The 17,774-nt window shown below is 39.3% G+C and overlaps 1 protein-coding gene across 1 annotated transcript in view; it reads left to right on the top strand.

Moving 5' to 3' along the window:
- LOC135781541 (uncharacterized) overlaps positions 1–16,430 on the top strand; it is a 31,190-nt gene extending 14,760 nt beyond the window's left edge. The window contains exons 9-16 of the mRNA XM_065292091.2: positions 162–385; positions 7,841–8,083; positions 8,543–8,788; positions 10,682–10,880; positions 11,370–11,575; positions 11,661–11,761; positions 13,187–13,358; positions 15,389–16,430. Of these exons, the coding sequence (XP_065148163.1) occupies positions 162–385; positions 7,841–8,083; positions 8,543–8,788; positions 10,682–10,880; positions 11,370–11,575; positions 11,661–11,761; positions 13,187–13,358; positions 15,389–15,789 (1,792 nt within the window). The 3' untranslated portion in view covers positions 15,790–16,430. The remainder of the gene's footprint in view (positions 1–161; positions 386–7,840; positions 8,084–8,542; positions 8,789–10,681; positions 10,881–11,369; positions 11,576–11,660; positions 11,762–13,186; positions 13,359–15,388) is intronic.
- The last annotated feature ends 1,344 nt before the right edge of the window (positions 16,431–17,774 follow it).

Here is a 17,774-nt window from a genome sequence, read left to right as displayed (position 1 = left end):
ATATTTATAACAAAGGCCAAAACTTGTCTAAATGGTGACCCCAACACGATTGCATACTTGCATAGTATGTATTTATTAAATGTGAAATACTGGGATACTATTTATTAAATGTCAATACTGGGATACTAGATCTAAGTTGTGTTTGTGGGTTTTTGTTTCAGTGGTTATTTTGAAACAGAACTTGGGTTGTGCGAAGCCTGCGATGATCTCTGTCTGACCTGTGACGGCACAAGCACGCAGTGTCTTTCGTGCCGAGAAGGTCTTCATCTGGCTAACGGGCAGTGCAGGCAAAACTGCGCCCCCATGAGTTATATTGGGGAAGATGGCACATGCAAACGTTGTGCGGCTCATTGTGATTCCTGCACCAGTTTTGACACCTGTACAAGTGAGTGATGACAAAAGAATATAAAAGCATACCAAAAAAAAGTACTACGGTATTACTATTTATAATAAGATTCTTGGGCGTGTACTATGATGTATTTTTCAAAATAACTTACATGGAGTACCAAAGTACATGGCATGCATATGGTAACAATTCTGTAATATGGTATATACAGCTATTTTAAAGAATACCACTGGGCCATGGCACGCAATTACATTTTTTTTTAAAGTATTAAATCAGTAACTCATGTTACAGTCTTTAAATAGGGAAACATTAAAGTGTTTGGTGGCTTCTAAATTCATCCCTGTTTGGATCCTAAGGAATGAATGGGGCTATGCTAAATGCTAACACATTCATAATGCGCTGTACAAAGATTAAGTGTACACATAAAAAAATAGGTATGTATTACTTTATCTAAGTTTAAGTAAGAACATAGTAAAATATAAAAAAAAACGGTGGTGTTTTCCTTAATACCCCGAATAATTAGTATAAGCATATCATAAATTATTTTAATAAATAAAAATATTTGAAAAACATCCCCCCTCTGATTTAAAAAAAAAGTACATCCTGCCTAGATCACATGATACAATAATATAACAAACCAAATCAAATTATGCATAAAAAACAATAAACTCGGGAAAGCAAATAACATGGAAAAACAAAGGAAAAATCAATTTTATCACAGAAAATTTCTCATACATACATAAAAAATTATATAATGTTGGTAGAAGTAAATATATATGATTAAAAAAAAAAGTTTTGGTCGACGCGCCTTACATGAACAGATGCTTAAGGTGTGGTGAAATAAATAATAAAACTTATTTTGCAGTTATTTGTATTTGCTTGTACCAGCATTGTATTAAAATTTTTGATTGAAATTTGGTAAACAATGTGGTACATATTTGCAGTGCCAGTTTAATTGAACAATAAACAAAAAACATAGTATTTATGGTGATGTGTACTATTTTTAATATATATTAAAATATTTAAACCATTCCTTGTTTAATATGCAGAAACAACTCGAACTAAGCCATTTGTAGGTTGAATTATTTATTTAATTAAGTGTTAAAAACACATTTAAGTTCATTGTTTGTGTACACAAAAACAATTCATCCTTACGCTTTAATTTTAATTATAAAAATATAGCTGCAAGCAGCAATGGCGGGCCCTCGCACGTTTTTTTACCGCTACACGGTGCGTCCGAGAAAACGATGCACGGTGGGCAAGGGCATCAAGTGGGTAAATATCAGTGGGCTATTTAATGTTGTTACTGAGCCATTTGGGGACTGTAGGTAAAAGAAACCCCACATTTTAGACAAACAGGGGCGCTAGTGAGCCACTTAAGAGACACGCTTATGTCTGACCTTTTTGTGCACACTTAACAGCCGACAACTCTGATGTGTGTGCCAACTTTAAGGTTAATCTAATCACGCCAAGAGTCCTTAATATGCCTGAAATAAAAGTAAAGTTTGCGGCGTTGCCATGGGAACAGCGTTCGAGATATCAAAAATCCCTTCGCAATTTATCATCTACAATGTCTCGGCATCATGTTGACCACTTCTGGTGTTAATCGCATGAATATCCTAGAAGGAGTATTTAAAGGAACATCGGCGTCAACTGAAAGGCTTAAATATGCCTTTAAAATGAAAGTAAACTTTGACGCGTTGCCATGGGAAAAGCGTTTGAGATATCAAAAATCCCTTCGCAATTTATCATCTACAATATCTCGGCTTCATGTTTACCACTTTTGGTGTCAATTGCATGATTATTCTAGAAGGAGTATATAAAAGTTCACTGCATGCAACTGTAAGGCTTAAATAAGCCTTTAAAATGAAAGTAAAAAGTTTGACGCGTTGCCATGGGAACAGCGTTCGAGATATCAAAAATCCCTTCGCAATTTATCATCTACAATGTCTCGGCATCATGTTGACCACTTTTGGTGTCAATCGCATGAATATCCTAGAAGGAGTATTTAAAAGAACATCAGATGGAACTGTCAAAAAAATCCACCTTTGTGACTGACAAACTTCCTGGCGCCTCGTGGTGGCGCTATACCCGAGACTCACAATAGGCACATCGATGCGATCGGAATCTTCAGGCGAACAAACACCCCGCTTGGCATCGCAATAAGAAATGTTTTGCCTTAGATATTAGACACTTCCTGTTTCTCTGATTTCGCCATAAATTTGTCGCCTCGCCATGGCAGAACCGTTCGAGATATCAAAAATCCCTTCGCAATTTAGCAAGTCCAATGTCTCGACATCATGTTCACCACGTTTGGTGTCAATCCCATGAATCCACTAGGAGGAGTATTTAAAAGTTCAACGCATTCATTTTTTAAACAATCCAAAATACCCGACTTCCTGTTGGGCGGAGCTTAAATCTTAAAGTGCGAAAGTTGTTCGGGTCGATGAGATCTATATGCGTACCAACTCCCGTACATGTGCGTACATTTTTGCCCGATCTGTGCATCAATGTTATTTTTTTGCATTACAGGGGGCGCTACAGAGCTCCCTTGCCACGCCCATATTCCAGCCTTTGCATGAGCCTAGTGGCACGTGACTTTGACATCTGTGCCAAATTTCCGTTGTTTTCGAGCATGTTAAGGCACCCAAAGTGCATGCCAAGTGCTTAAATATGCCTGAAAATGAAAGTAAAGTTTGACGCGTTGCCATGGGAACAGCGTTCGAGATATCAAAAATCCCTTCGCAATTTATCATCTACAATGTCTCAGCATCGTGTTGACCGCTTTTGGTGTCAATCGCATGAAAATCCTAGGAGGAGTATTTAAAAGTTCAGCATATGCAACTGTCAAGAAATCCACCTTTTGCGACTGCCACACTTCCTGGTGCCTGTTGGTGGCGCTATACCAGAGACTCAAAATAGGCACATCGATGCGATCGGAATCCTTGGCCGAACATACACACTGCGTTTCATCCCCATAAGACATTTTTTGCTTTAGATATTAGACACTTCCTGTTTCATTGAATTCGCCATAAATTTGTCGCCTCGTCATGGCAACACCGTTTGAGATATCAAAAATCCCTTCGCAATTTAGCAAGTCCAATGTCTCAGCATCATGTTCACCACGTTTGGTGTCAATCGTATGAATTCCCTAGGAGAAGTATTTAAAAGTTCATGACTGACACACTTCCTGGCGCCTGGTGGTGGCGCTATACCCAGGAGTCACAATAGGCACATCGATGCGATCGGAATCTTCAGACGAACAAACACCCCGCATGGCATCACAATAAGACATTTTTTACCTTAGATATTAAACACTTCCTGTTTCTCTGATTTCGCCACAACTTTGTCGCCTCGCCATGGCAGAACCGTTCGAGATATCAAAAATCCCTTCGCAATTTAGCAAGTACAATGTCTCGCCATCATGATCACCACATTTGGTGTCATTCGCATGAATCCCCTAGGAGGAGTATTTAAAAGTTCACCGCATGCATTTTTTAAACAATCCAAAATAGCCGACTTCCTGTTGGGCGGAGCTTAAATGTTAGAGGGTTAAAGTTGTTCGGGTCGATGAGATCTATATGCGTACCAACTCCCGTACATGTGGGTACATGTTTGTCCGATCTGTGCACCAATGTTTTTTTTTGCATTACAGGGGGCGCTACAGAGCCCCTTTGCCACGCCCGTGTTCCAGCCTTTGGCCGTTCGCAATGACAGACGACTCTGACGTCTGTGCCAAATTTCAAGAGTTTTCGAGTATGTTAAGGCACCCAAAGTGCCCAAAACTGTTAAAAAAAAAAAATAAATATAGCTGCAAGCAGCGATGGCGGGCCCTCGCACGTTTGTTTACCGCTACACGGTGCGTCCGAGAAAACGATGCACGGTGGGCATGTGCATCAAGTGGGTATATATCAGTGTACTATTTCATGTTGCTACTGACCCATTTAGGTACAGTAGGTTAAAGAAACCCCATATTTTAGACAAACGGGGGCGCTAGTCAGTCACTAAATAGACACGCCTTTATCTGACGTTTTTGTCAACACTTAACAGCCGACAAATCAGATGTGTGTGCCAAATTTAAACTTAATCTACGCTGCCAAGAGCCTGAAATATGCCTGAAATAAAAGTAAGTTTGACGCGTTGCCATGGGAACAGCGTTCGATGTGTCAAAAATTCCTTTGCAATTTAACATCTTCAATGTCTCAGCATCATGTTGACCACTTCTGGTGTCAATCGCATGAATCCCATACGAGGAGTATTCAAAAGTTCACAGCATGTAACTGTCAGCCTTAAATATGCTGGAAAATGAAAGCAAAGTTTGACGCGTTGCCATGGGAACAACGTTTGAGATATCAAAAATCCCTTCGCAATTTATCATCTACAATGTCTCAGCATCATGTTGACAACTTCTGGAGTCAATCGCATGAAAATCCTAGAAGGAGTATTTAAAAGAGCATCGCATGGAACTGTAAGGCTTAAATATGCCTTTAAAATGAAAGTAAAGTTTGACAGGTTGCCATGGGAACAGCGTTCGAGATATCAAAAATCCCTTCGCAATTTATCATCTACAATGTATCTGCATCATGTTGACCACTTCTTGTGTCAATCGCATGAAAATCCTAGAAGGAGTATTTAAAAGAACATTGCATGGAACTGTCAAAAAAATCCAGCTTTGTGACTGACACACTTCCTGGCGCCTGGTGGTGGCGCTATACCCGGGAGTCACAATAGGCACATCGATGCGATCGGAATCTTCAGACGAACAAACACCCCGCATGGCATCACAATAAGATATTTTTTGCCTTAGATATTAGACACTTCCTGTTTCTCTGATTTCGCCATAAATTTGTCAGCTCGCCTTGGCAGAACCGTTCGAGATATCAAAAATCCCTTCGCAATTTATCATCTACTATGTCTCGGCATTATGTTGACCACTTTTGGTGTCAATTGCATGATTATTCTAGAAGGAGTATTTAAAAGAACATCGGCATCAACTGAAAGGCTTAAATATGCCTTTAAAATGAAAGTAAAGTTTGACGCATTGCCATGGGAACAGCGTTCGAGATATCAAAAATCCCTTCGCAATTTATCATCTACAATGTCTCAGCATTATGTTGACCACTTCTGGAGTCAATCACATTATTTCCTCAGGAGGAGTATTTAAAAGTTTACCACACGCAGATGTAAGGTTTAAATATGCGTTCAAAATGAAAATAAAGTTTGACAGGTTGCCATGGGAACAGCGTTTGAGATATCAAAAATCCCTTCGCAATTTATCATCTACAATGTCTTGGCATCATGTTGACCAATTCTCGTGTCAATCGCATGAAAATCCTAGGAGGAGTATTTAAAAGTTCACCACATGCATTTTTGAAACAATACAAAATAGCCGACTTCCTGTTGGGCGGAGCTAAAATGTTTGAGTGCGAAAGTTATTCAAGTCGATGAGATCTATATGCGTACCAACTCTCGTACATGTGCGTACATGTTTGCTCGATCTGTGCCCCAAAGTTTGTTTTTGCATTACAGGGGGCGCTACAGAGCTCCCTTGCCACACCCATATTTCAGCCTTTGCATGAGCCTAGTGGCACGTGACTTTGACATCTGTGCCAAATTTCCGATGTTTTCGAGCATGTTAAGGCACCCAAAGTGCACGCCAAGACCTTAAATATGCCTGAAAATGAAAGTAAAGTTTGACGTGTTGCCATGGGAACAGCGTTCGAGATATCAAAAATCCCTTCGCAATTTATCATCTACAATGTCTCAGCATCGTGTTGACCGCTTTTGGTGTCAATCGCATGAAAATCCTAGGAGGAGTATTTAAAAGTTCACCATATGCAACTGTCAAGAAATCCACCTTTTGTGACTGCCACACTTCCTGGTGCCTGTTGGTGGCGCTATACCCGAGACTCAAAATAGGCACATCGATGCGATCGGAATCCTTGGCCGAACATACACACTGCGTTTCATCCCAATAAGACATTTTTTGCTTTAGATATTAGACACTTCCGGTTTCATTGAATTCGCCATAAATTTGTCGCCTCGTCATGGCAACACCGTTTGAGATATAAAAAATCCCTTCGCAATTTAGCAAGTCCAATGTCTCAGCATCATGTTCACCACGTTTGGTGTCAATCGTATGAATTACCTAGGAGTAGTATTTAACAGTTCATGACTGACACACTTCCTGGCGCCTGGTGGTGGCGCTATACCCGGGAGTCACAATAGGCACATCGATGTGATCGGAATCTTCAGACGAACAAACTACCCGCATGGCATCACAATAAGACATTTTTTACCTTAGATATTAGACACTTCCTGTTTCTCTGATTTCGCCACAACTTTGTCGCCTCGCCATGGCAGAACCGTTCGAGATATCAAAAATCCCTTCGCAATTTAGCAAGTACAATGTCTCGACATCATGATCACCACATTTGGTGTCATTCGCATGAATCCCCTAGGAGGAGTATTTAAAAGTTCACCGCATGCATTTTTTAAACAATCCAAAATAGCCGACTTCCTGTTGGGCGGAGCTTAAATGTTAGAGGGTGAAAGTTGTTCGGGTCGATGAGTTCTATATGCGTACCAACTCCCGTACATGTGGGTACATGTTTGTCCGATCTGTGCACCAATGTTTTCTGTTGCATTACAGGGGGCGCTACAGAGCCCCTTTGCCACGCCCGTGTTCCAGCCTTTGCCCGTTCGCAATGACAGACGACTCTGACGTCTGTGCCAAATTTCAAGAGTTTTCGAGTATGTTAAGGCACCCAAAGTGCCCAAAACTGTTAAAAAAAAAAAAAAAAAAAAAATAATAATCCGAGCAAAAACAATAGGGCTTCGCACCATTCGGTGCAGGCCATTCTGGCCTGCTCCTCGGTGCTCGGGCCCTAATAATAATCCGAGCAAAAACAATAGGGCTTCGCACCATTCGGTGCAGGCCATTCTGGCCTGCTCCTCGGTGCTCGGGCCCTAAAAATTTGAATCAGCTTTTATATTTACCTTTTTTTTAAGTTTAGTTAAATTTTTAGTGATTTTGTTATATGTTTCAGTCATTTTATTAGTTTTCAATATTGCTTTTTATAAGGGGCTGTTTCGGATTAAACATGTGCTAACAAACTCAGCATTTTTCAGGACACCAGAAACTGAACAATATTAATTAAAGGCGGGGTGCATGATCTCTGAAAGCACATAAACAAACACGCCCCTACCCCAAAATAATCTGGACCTTCTTTTGATAAACCCGCCCCACACATACTCAAAAAAAAAATCATGCACCCCGCCTTTAAATCTGTAGAATGTGAACGGACCAGGTGGGGGGCAGTAGAGCCAGAACATTTAGAAAAAACAAATATAGTCACACATAATATTTAACTACCACTTAAAACCTGTTAGGGGTGCCACTTTACCAAAAATACATTCCAGAGCAATTCTGCTAACACAATATTTACTCTTCAACCACAGTGAATTTTACATGTATATTTATTGTGCTTTCAGGATGCAGCTTTCTCTATTTGCTCTTAAATGGTGAATGTAAGGCTGTCTGTCCAAAAGGTTACTTTGAGGATTTGGACCAGGGCATCTGCGTAAGCTGTCATTCCACCTGCGCCGCCTGCTCCGGTCCTCTATCTGATGACTGTGAAACCTGCTCTCCTCTCACCCCGAAACTTTATGAGGGCACATGTTTGGAGGAGTGTCCCGTGGGCACATATTATCATACCTCTGATAAGGAATGCCAGGGTGATGTATTTACTATACAGTTATGTCCACTGAAAAGGCCTTTTATAATCAATAGTGTGCTATTTACCTACTTCTGTTTAACAGATCTGTTAGATATGTCAAGCACAATGCATTTATACAGCAATGCAAATATTTTAGTTTGGTTATAAGGCGTTTATAGAATCGTATAAACATATCAGTGTTTTCACACCATTTAAGCACAACACTATAATAACATATTATGTTACATATCGATAAATTATAATTCAAAATAATACAAACCTAAATGATACACATTTCTAAAGATTACTGCCCCAGTGACAGTTTTTTACTGGCAGTGTAGTATTGTTGAAATCACATGTGTTTTTTTTTCATTTCTTGATAAACAAGGGAATTTTTGGCAAGAACCATCTATTAAATCTAATGAAACTGTATTGACAAATTCGCAGTGTGTATAAATTATTTATTTTGTCTCCACAGAATGTCACCAGACCTGTGCCCGGTGTGAAGGTCCCGAGCCCACCCAGTGTCTTCAGTGCGAAAAGAATCTGGTGCTGGACCCCAACACCATGATGTGTGGAGTTACTGGAGAATCTGACTGCCCACCTAAAACATTTCTTCAAAACAACCAGTTCACGTGCCAGGCGTGCCATCGGCTATGTCAATCTTGCGAGGGCCCCGGGCCTTATGACTGCCAGACCTGTGCCTTACCCAATTACCTTTATAGTATGATTACTTTTCTATTATTTTATTATTATATTTTCCTTAAATTTGTATTAGTTAACTAATACTGAAGTTTAACTCTTTCCCCGCCATTGCTGAGTTATCTCGTCAATTAACTCTTTCACCGCCAGCGTTTTTAAAAAAAGTTGCCAGCCAGCGCCAGCGTTTTTCATGATTTTCACCAAAGTTTAATGCCTTCCAGAAAATGTTCTTCTTTAAATATATAAACATACAATATACCAAATGAAAGAACAGACCCTCTGCTTTCAAACAAAAAAAAAAACGTTTCATCCTACCTTTAGTGGTTCTTTTGTAATCAGCTTTTAAATATGGGTAGGTTTCTGCAAAAGCACCACATTTTGAGCAAAAAGCAGAGATAATTCCATTTTTGTGACGGACTTTTCATAGAGATCCCATTCAGAGCGATCTTTAAAACAGACACGGACATACAGCCGCTTGCCATAGGGCAATACTTCCTTGCGGAAGGGCGCCACCTGGTTGATAACAGCGGTATTGCGGAAAGACGGAAAATCTCGTCATTGGCGGGGAAGCGTTTTCTTTTAATTGACGAGATATATTGTCAATGGCGGTGAAAGAGTTAAGAGAAAACGGTTTCCTGCCAATGACATTTCCCTGTTTTACGGCAATCTATATTTCCACTATTATCCACTAGGTGGTGCTTGTACACAACTTATAAAACACTTAAAAACTCACTGATTTAAAATAATAAAACTTCATCTATGTTTTGATCATCGTTCTGAATCTGATCGCTAACAAACATCCTTTACAAAAATGCAATTAAAATGTGGTATTTTTGAAGAAACCTTCCCATAGTTGAGGGGTGATAAAAAGAGAACAAATTAAGTTTTTTTCATTTGATATATTGTATTGCTGAGTCCCAATTCGCCTACTTATACAAGACCTAAAAGTATGTACTGTTTTTGTGAGGAAAACGTACATACTTTTGAGTGTGTAGCAAAAGAGTATGCACGTTCTGGGACGTACTTCGATGACGTCATGCAAAGTGAACGAAAACGTGGTTACGCACACCACAACTGTTAACAATATTTCATTCATTCTTATAACTTATATCCAATATAATTTTATTTACTATTTCCATTTTATTCCTCATCGTTTTTTTTTCACAATACATTTTACAAGTTGAGGAGTGAAGCAGAGCGTTATTAGAACCAAACGCAGGTCGTCTGGGAGGCAGCTGGTTCTGACGTCAATGTGTAACGAAAGCGACTTATTTTTAAGTCAAAATATTTAAAGTTTATAGTTTATACTTAATTTTATACTTATGTATATACTCAAAAATACCCAGATGAAAATGAACCATGCTTTTACTATAGCAAAAGTGTTGTAACCATGTTTCTTTCGCTGGACTAATAAAGTTAACATTTGTACAGCCACAGTATTACTACAAATACGCAAGAGGGCCAGTGCGGTTGCTCCTCCCTCCCGCACGCAATGGGTTGTGGGCAATATTAGCCCTTAGAGTGTGCATTGATCTGCACTTCGAATTTTAACCGGAAAAATGTAGACCATCCGGGTATCTTTGGGATACTCATTTCAACATACTACGATTTGGGACGTACTAATTCTAGTTTCGAATAATATTTAGGATGGATAGTATGCGAATTTGGACTCAGCATATGTCTATATATTTGTAGAAGAACATTTTCTGAAAGACATTAAACTTTTGTGAAAATCATGAAAAAATGCTGGCGATTTAAAAAAAAAAAAACGCTGGCGGGGAAAGAATTAGAACAGTAAAAAAATGTTTACACTAGGTTGAGGTTTGTTTGGCTTGTGTTTGCATTTTAACACATCTTTAATCTACAGTACAGTTGTTGATATAACAAACAGATAATACCAGTACATTTGTTTTAGATGGCTCATGTGTGACCAAGTGTCCCGCGGGCACTTACAGTGCCCATGAGGTGGCAGATGGGATAGAGCTGGGTTTCTGTATGCCCTGCGATCACGTATGCGGCACCTGTACAGGAGCATCTCCTCGAGACTGCCTAATTTGCGCGCCGGGCTACCTTCACCTGCTGTCTCATCTCTGCGTGAGCCATTGTCCTACAGGGTGAGACTATTGCTACTTTAAGTGCATCTGAAAAACTCTTACCTTAAAGTTGGGCATTTGTTATTAAGGCATGTAACACATTCAAGTTAGAAAATAACACTATATAGCCTATAACATGGACTTTATTAATTTATGCTGCATTAATTTATACAACTATAAAGTGCCCAGACTGGTTACCCATTACATACTTATGCGTACATATGGCTTTGGTAAGCAAACAGACTGCAGTTTAAGCAAAGTTTTTCACGTCACTGGGTGTTGAAAGCAAATAGTATGTCTGAGTAAGCTGTTGAGTCTTGGCGTCCCAGTCAAACACATTAAATGACTAAATTGCTTTGGAAATATCTTGGCAACTACCTGTAGATGTTCCCATATTAAACTCTCTGGTTTGTTGTGGTTCTGAAAGCACAGAAATAATGTAGCATAGTACATATTATCATATACGGTATTACACTTAATGTAAACTGTATTATATAATCCCTTTCTAAGGTACTACAGCTCAGATGAGCGTTGTGAGAGGTGTGACCGCTCCTGTGAGCAGTGCACAGGTGCAGGACCGGATGCGTGCAGGGTGTGCACACCTCCTCTGCTAGACCTGCAAGGTACCAGGCAGTGTGTTGACCAATGCCCACAACGCTTTTATGAGAACGGGCACAGCTGTGCGCAGTGCCACACCAGCTGTCGATCCTGCACAGGTGTGTGATACAGAATATTCTCATGTTGTCTAATTAAAGAAACATTGCCAAGTCACCCTTTTTTATGTGTTTGTTTCGTTTACAGATAACACTCCACAGGGCTGTTTGACATGTGACTGGGGCAGTGTGTTGCAAGATGGAGTTTGTTACCCTCGCTGTGAAGAAAGTCGCTATTATTCCCAGGCTGTAAGTTTAAGAGGGTTGTTGAGAAATGTTTATGTACCAATGCCAATACTTTATATTAGATGCACCCCTTTCTGTGAAAACAAGGCTTAAGGCTGGAATACACTGCAGGATTTTTGCACTCCTATAAGATCATTACTGTGCGACATGGATCGTTGGGGAACTTGGGTAAGAAAAGCATGTAGACTGTACGATGATGACAGCATGCGCTAGTGGTTAACAAATACCGGTACGCAGGTTGTAGCAGAAAACACACTATGCGATGAACATGATGAATTTCAAACACTGTTAGAAAACTATCATAGGTTATCTTTGGATGCAAGACCAGGGAAACGGATGTTTTTGAACCACTCTCACAGTAAGAAATAGGACCACCGATCAAGGGCTACGATCACAGAAATCACGACGATTGTTTCACGATGGCAATCTTTCGTCTGGGTCTTTTCGTCTGTATCCCAGTCATTATTAAAGATATCATGATAATGACTTTATTAGTATTTTTATTTTAGTATTTTAGAAATTCTTAAATTAAGGTGTATTTTCTTGACACGCAAAATGAAGAAAATAAGTCTTTTAAACCTTTTCTTATACACTTAAAGGGGACATATCATGTTTAAGCGCTACAATTGGGTCCCCAGTGCTTCTATCAACCTAGAAAATGTGTAAAAGATCAACCCAGTAACTTCGTTTTGGTAAACCATTCTCTGCAAGCATGTAAAAAAATAGGTCATTGAAATCTGGCTCCCCTTGTGATGTCAGAAAGGGAATAACACCGCCCCTTAATCTGCACTATCCAACTGCGGCACTGCCATTAAGTGCAGAGATCAGCTCATTTGCATTTTAAAGGACACACCCAAAAACTGCACATTTTTGTTCACACCTACAAAGTGGCAATTTTAACATGCTATTATAAATTATCTTCGAGCTAGAACTTCACATACGTACTCTGGGGACACCAAATATTTATTTAAAATCTTTAAAAAGTCTTGTGAAATGCACCCTTTAATTAAGAAAATGTAAGAAAAATTTTCTTACCCCATTGGCAGATTTTTTTTAGCACACATATTCAAAGTCATTTTTTGCAGTGTATCGACCCAGTTATTATTAGTTATTCAAAGATACAAAAACACTATCATAATCTTCTGAAGAGATATACATGTCATTGCATACAGCAGTGGATCCAAACTTTTCACCGTTCCCTTGTGTAGGGTGCATCCCGTGCGTGCGCCCCCCGAAGAAAATTCCTTAGAATTTGAGTTAAACAAAACATATTAAATGATGCCGTGTAGTTGGTTAGTCGCCTTATCTGAGGTTTAATTACACAGAATTTATAAATTAATGTATGTTAAAAAATTTCATAAAACTGGGACCCTCTGGCTCAGTTTGAGAACCAATGAAATACAGAATTTGTCTCTTTGTGTGTTATAGGGAGTTTGTGAGCCCTGTGATGAGTCTTGTAAACATTGTTCTGGGGATGGACCCCGGAGCTGCGTAACTTGTCATCCAGGTTTCGCACTGCATGTGGTTGACAGTCAGTGTTTGCCCTGCTGCCAGTTTGGAGAGAAAGCGAAGAACTGTTGTCTCTGTGATTCAGGTTCAGGTAATGAACTTTAGTTTTTAATCTTTAAATGGGTAAATCGTAAGGACACGTGTTTCCTATTTTGTTGTGTTATTAAGTGTAAAGTTTAGCAAGTGTTAAGTTATATATTGTCTTAAGCAATTATTTAAGGCACAACATGAAAGATTTGTTTGAATCCAGAGAAATTTGTTATTTTATCCAATGAAAAGTCACTCATTTGTCAGCTCTTTTATCATAAACGGTTTTGACAGCAGGCACTTATTTTGACAAAACACTTGATGCACATGGTTCACATGACACTCCGAACACATATTTTGAATTTGTGCCCCTCAGAAGAGCAGTCATGAGCCGCCACTGCGCAATATAATGATGTCATTCGCCAATCGATTTACACTGTGACGTAATGAAAATGAAAATTCTGTCATCATTTACTCACCCTCATGTTGTCCTAAACCTGTATGAATTCTTCATTTCTTTATTCAGTTAAAAAACACGAAAACAACGGTACCCATTGACTTCCATAGTAGGATAAACAAATACCATGGAAGTCAACAACAACAACAACAACAACAACAACAACCTTTATTTATAAAGCACATTTAACACAATAAAAATTGATCCAAAGTGCTGTACACAAGGGAAACAACTACAAATGTCCAAAAGCTATGGAATAAAAATATGTCTTCAGATTAGATTTAAAAATGTCCAATGATTGAGCAGACCTCACATGATAAGGGAGAGAATTCCAAAGCATGGGCCCAGCCACAGAAAAGGCCCGATCACCCTTTGATTTGTAACGACTTCGTGGCACATTTAAATGCAAATGGTTTGAAGATCTAAGTGCCCTACCAGGACAATAAGGTACAATTAGATCACAAATATACCTAGGTGCAGAGCCAGACAACACCTTATAAACAAACATAAGAATTTTAAAATCAACCTCGAAACTTAATAGGAAGCCAGTGAAGAGATGCCAAAACTGGAGAAACATGATCCCTCTTTCTAGACCCAGTCAAAAGTCTTGCAGCTGCATTTTGAACAGTTGTAGTCGAGATAGTGAAGATTGCGGAAGACCACAATAAAGAGAGTTGCAATAGTCTAATCTTGATGTCACAAATGCATGAATTGCAACTTCTTTTCTTGAGAGAAGATTCTTCAGCTTTGCAATAGATCTTAAATGGAAAAAGCTTCCTTTAATAACTGCACTAATTTGTCTGTCAAAGAATAATGAAGAATCAAAAATTACTCCAAGGTTTTTGACTTGGGTGCATACATTTGTTGAGAGAGGACCTAACTGGGCTTTCAGAGCAGGAACAGAATCTGCCGGACAACCAAGAATTAAAACATCTGTTTTTTTCCTCATTTAGCTGCAAAAAATTATTTGTCATCCACCTTTTAATATCATCTACACATTCCAGTAACACATCAAATGAAGCAGTGGTATCAAGCCTTACTGGAAGGTAAAGCTGAGAATCATCTTCATAACAGTGATATGAAATGTTGTACTTCTGGAAAATGTGGGCCAAAGGCAGCATATAAAGGGAAAACAATAAAGGTCCCAAAATAGATCCCTGGGGCACACCAAACAAAACAGGTGCAGATGATGATGAACAATTTCCAAAATTTACAGAGAAAGTCCTCCTCTCAAGGTAGGAGGCAAACCACTTTAATGCAGTGCCCTTGACACCTACCATATATTTTAACTGTTCAAGAAGGATATTGTATGGTAAGTCAATGGGTATCATCAACTTACCATCATTTATCAAAATGTTGTTTGTGTTTAACAGATAAAAAAAATCATACAGGTTTAGTACAATAAGTCTAAACAAACTAAAAAAATATTGTGTGAACTATCCCTTTAAATTGTAAAATATAAATTGTGTCATAATTGTGCGATTTTCTTTCTTCTCTTCAGCACAAAAGAATGTTTACTGATTTTGGTGATCAGGAAAATGATGTCCTTTTTGTGATTATAAAAGGAGTTTAGCAAGTGTGGTTTATTTACCATTTGGCATGTGGCCCTTATTATATTCCATGTGCTATTTTTACAGCATTGTGTCTTGAAGCCCCGGTACAAAGTGAAAACCAGGACAAGGTCGTTCAAGGGACCCAGGCAATACAGCACTCATCCGCTGCCCTACCCGCCATCCTCCTGCTAGTCGTGGTCCTGTCACTTGTCGTCTTCGTCCTGGTCCAGGCCCGAGCCAAGAAGAGGTTATGCTGGAGACGGAGCTACGAAAGATTGAGCGGGGTGGCCACAACACAGCCTAACGATCGGCCAATGCCTCATGGTGTACCAGAACCAGACGACAGCGGTGATGAGGTGGACGTGGTCTACACCAGTCGAGACGGATCTGTTTATCGGCGTTACGGCTTTGTCCATGAACCAGATACGGAAGAGGAGCAGGAAGAAGATGAGGATAATGAAAACACACACCTGAATAAAGCCTAAAATATGGTTGCTAACCCTAATTCATGCACACTTCAGTGGTCAAAACCCATTGGATTGGAAGACGGTAAAGCTAGTCTGTGTAATATAACCCGTTAGTACTTTTATTTCTATTCTATATATATATATTTATATGGGCGTCACCAGTGACTACATAGATGATGATTATGTATTGAAATGTCTTAGTTAACCATGTGTTTCAATACTGTATATATTTTTCAGACTTTACAAATTATCGCCAGTGCCTATATAGATGATGATGAATATAAGTTGAAATATGTCCTTTAAAGGCGGGGTGCATGATCTCTGAAAGCCAATATTGACATTTGAAATCACCTAAACAAACACGGCCCTACTCCAATAGAATCTGGACACCTTTTTTGATAGACCCGCCCCACACACGCAACCCGGGAAACAATGTTGGTTAGTAGACACGCACCTTACTGATGATCGACTACAAGTGTGTTTTGGTACTCGGCCAGACTCCCTTTTCCAAAGTGTTTTTCAAAAATCTTGCACTCTGCCTTTAACTCCTGTGTTTCATATGCAACACTATTTGTCTATAAAGTGTTACCAAACATAGTTTTTGGGTACAGTTCGAAGAATATTTTATTAATAAAGATTCAATATATGTCAAAAGCCAATACTGATCTCCTAATTAAATTATTCACCATACTGTTCAACACTGTGCCTTGGAAACACATTGCAATAGTTGCAAAGCCAGTATTTCGTCAGAGTTCAAGAGGTAGTATTGTTAAAAAAAACATTGTGTAAAACTATTTGTTTTAAACTTTTAGAGTACATCATTACACTCAGACACACCCTCTGTATACTGACCACACCAGGACAACATCAACTAATATAGTAGTGCGTATATACATATTATATATACACACACACATCCTCAAAAAAAAGCATTTTTTTATCAGTGAGGGGATTTCTAAGTGGGCTATTGACACAACACTTCCAGCCATCAAGCCAATTATTGAATTCATACAAAGAAATCAGAACATTTAAGTATACAAGTTGAGTCATAATAAATACACAAAATTATAGAACACACTTTATTTAATACAGTAGAAAAGCCTTTGTTGGTGATTACAGCTTCTAGACGCCTCTTGTATGGAGAGACCAGTTGTCTGCATTGCTCAGGAGTGATTCTGCCACATTCTTCCACACAAATGGTTTAAATCTTGAAGGTTCCTTGGGCCTCTTTTATGAACTTTGATCTTCAGTTCTCTCCATAGATTTTCTATGGGATTTAGGTCAGGTGATTGACTGGGCCACTTCATTGTTTCCTTGGCCTTGTGTTTGGGATCATTGTCTTGCTTAAATCTTGCTCCACAGTCTTTTCATTTTCAGCTTTCTGGTAGATCTCAGCAGATTTTTATCCAGAATGTCCCAGTACATTTCTCCATTCATTCTGCCTTCAATAATATGAAGTCTGCCAGTAACCCTTGCTGAAAAGCAGCCCCAAACCATGATGCTTCCACCCCAAACTTAACTGTTGGTATGGTGTTCTTGGTGTGGTGGGCAGTACCATTTCTTCTACAAACATGGTGTGTAGAAGTTAAATTGTGCTTTCATCTGACCATACTATAGTCCAGTGGTCACCAATCCTGGTCCTTGAGGGCCGGTGTCTCTGCAAAGTTTAGCTCCAACCCTAACCAAACACACCTGAAGCACCTTAATTAGCTGCTTCGGGTGTGTTTGATTAGGGTTGGAGCTAAACTCTGCAGAGACACCGGCCCTCCAGGACCAGGATTGGTGATCACTGCTATAGTCTCCCAATTATCCACAGGCTTCTCCAAATGCTCTTTTGCTAACTTTAACCGAGCCTCAACATACTTTTTGTTCAGCAATGGAGTCTTGCATGGTGAGCGTGCATGGATGCCATGGTGGTTCAATGCATTGCTTATAGTTTTCTTTGAAACAAAAGTACCTGCTAATGCAAGGTCTTCCTGAAGTTCTGCCCGAGTGGTTCTTGG

This window comes from Paramisgurnus dabryanus, chromosome 23 (assembly GCF_030506205.2).
Source record: "Paramisgurnus dabryanus chromosome 23, PD_genome_1.1, whole genome shotgun sequence".
NCBI classification, from domain to species: domain Eukaryota; kingdom Metazoa; phylum Chordata; class Actinopteri; order Cypriniformes; family Cobitidae; genus Paramisgurnus; species Paramisgurnus dabryanus.
The sequence above is the reverse complement of the archived record's forward strand: the minus strand, read 5'-3'. Positions and strand labels throughout refer to the sequence as shown.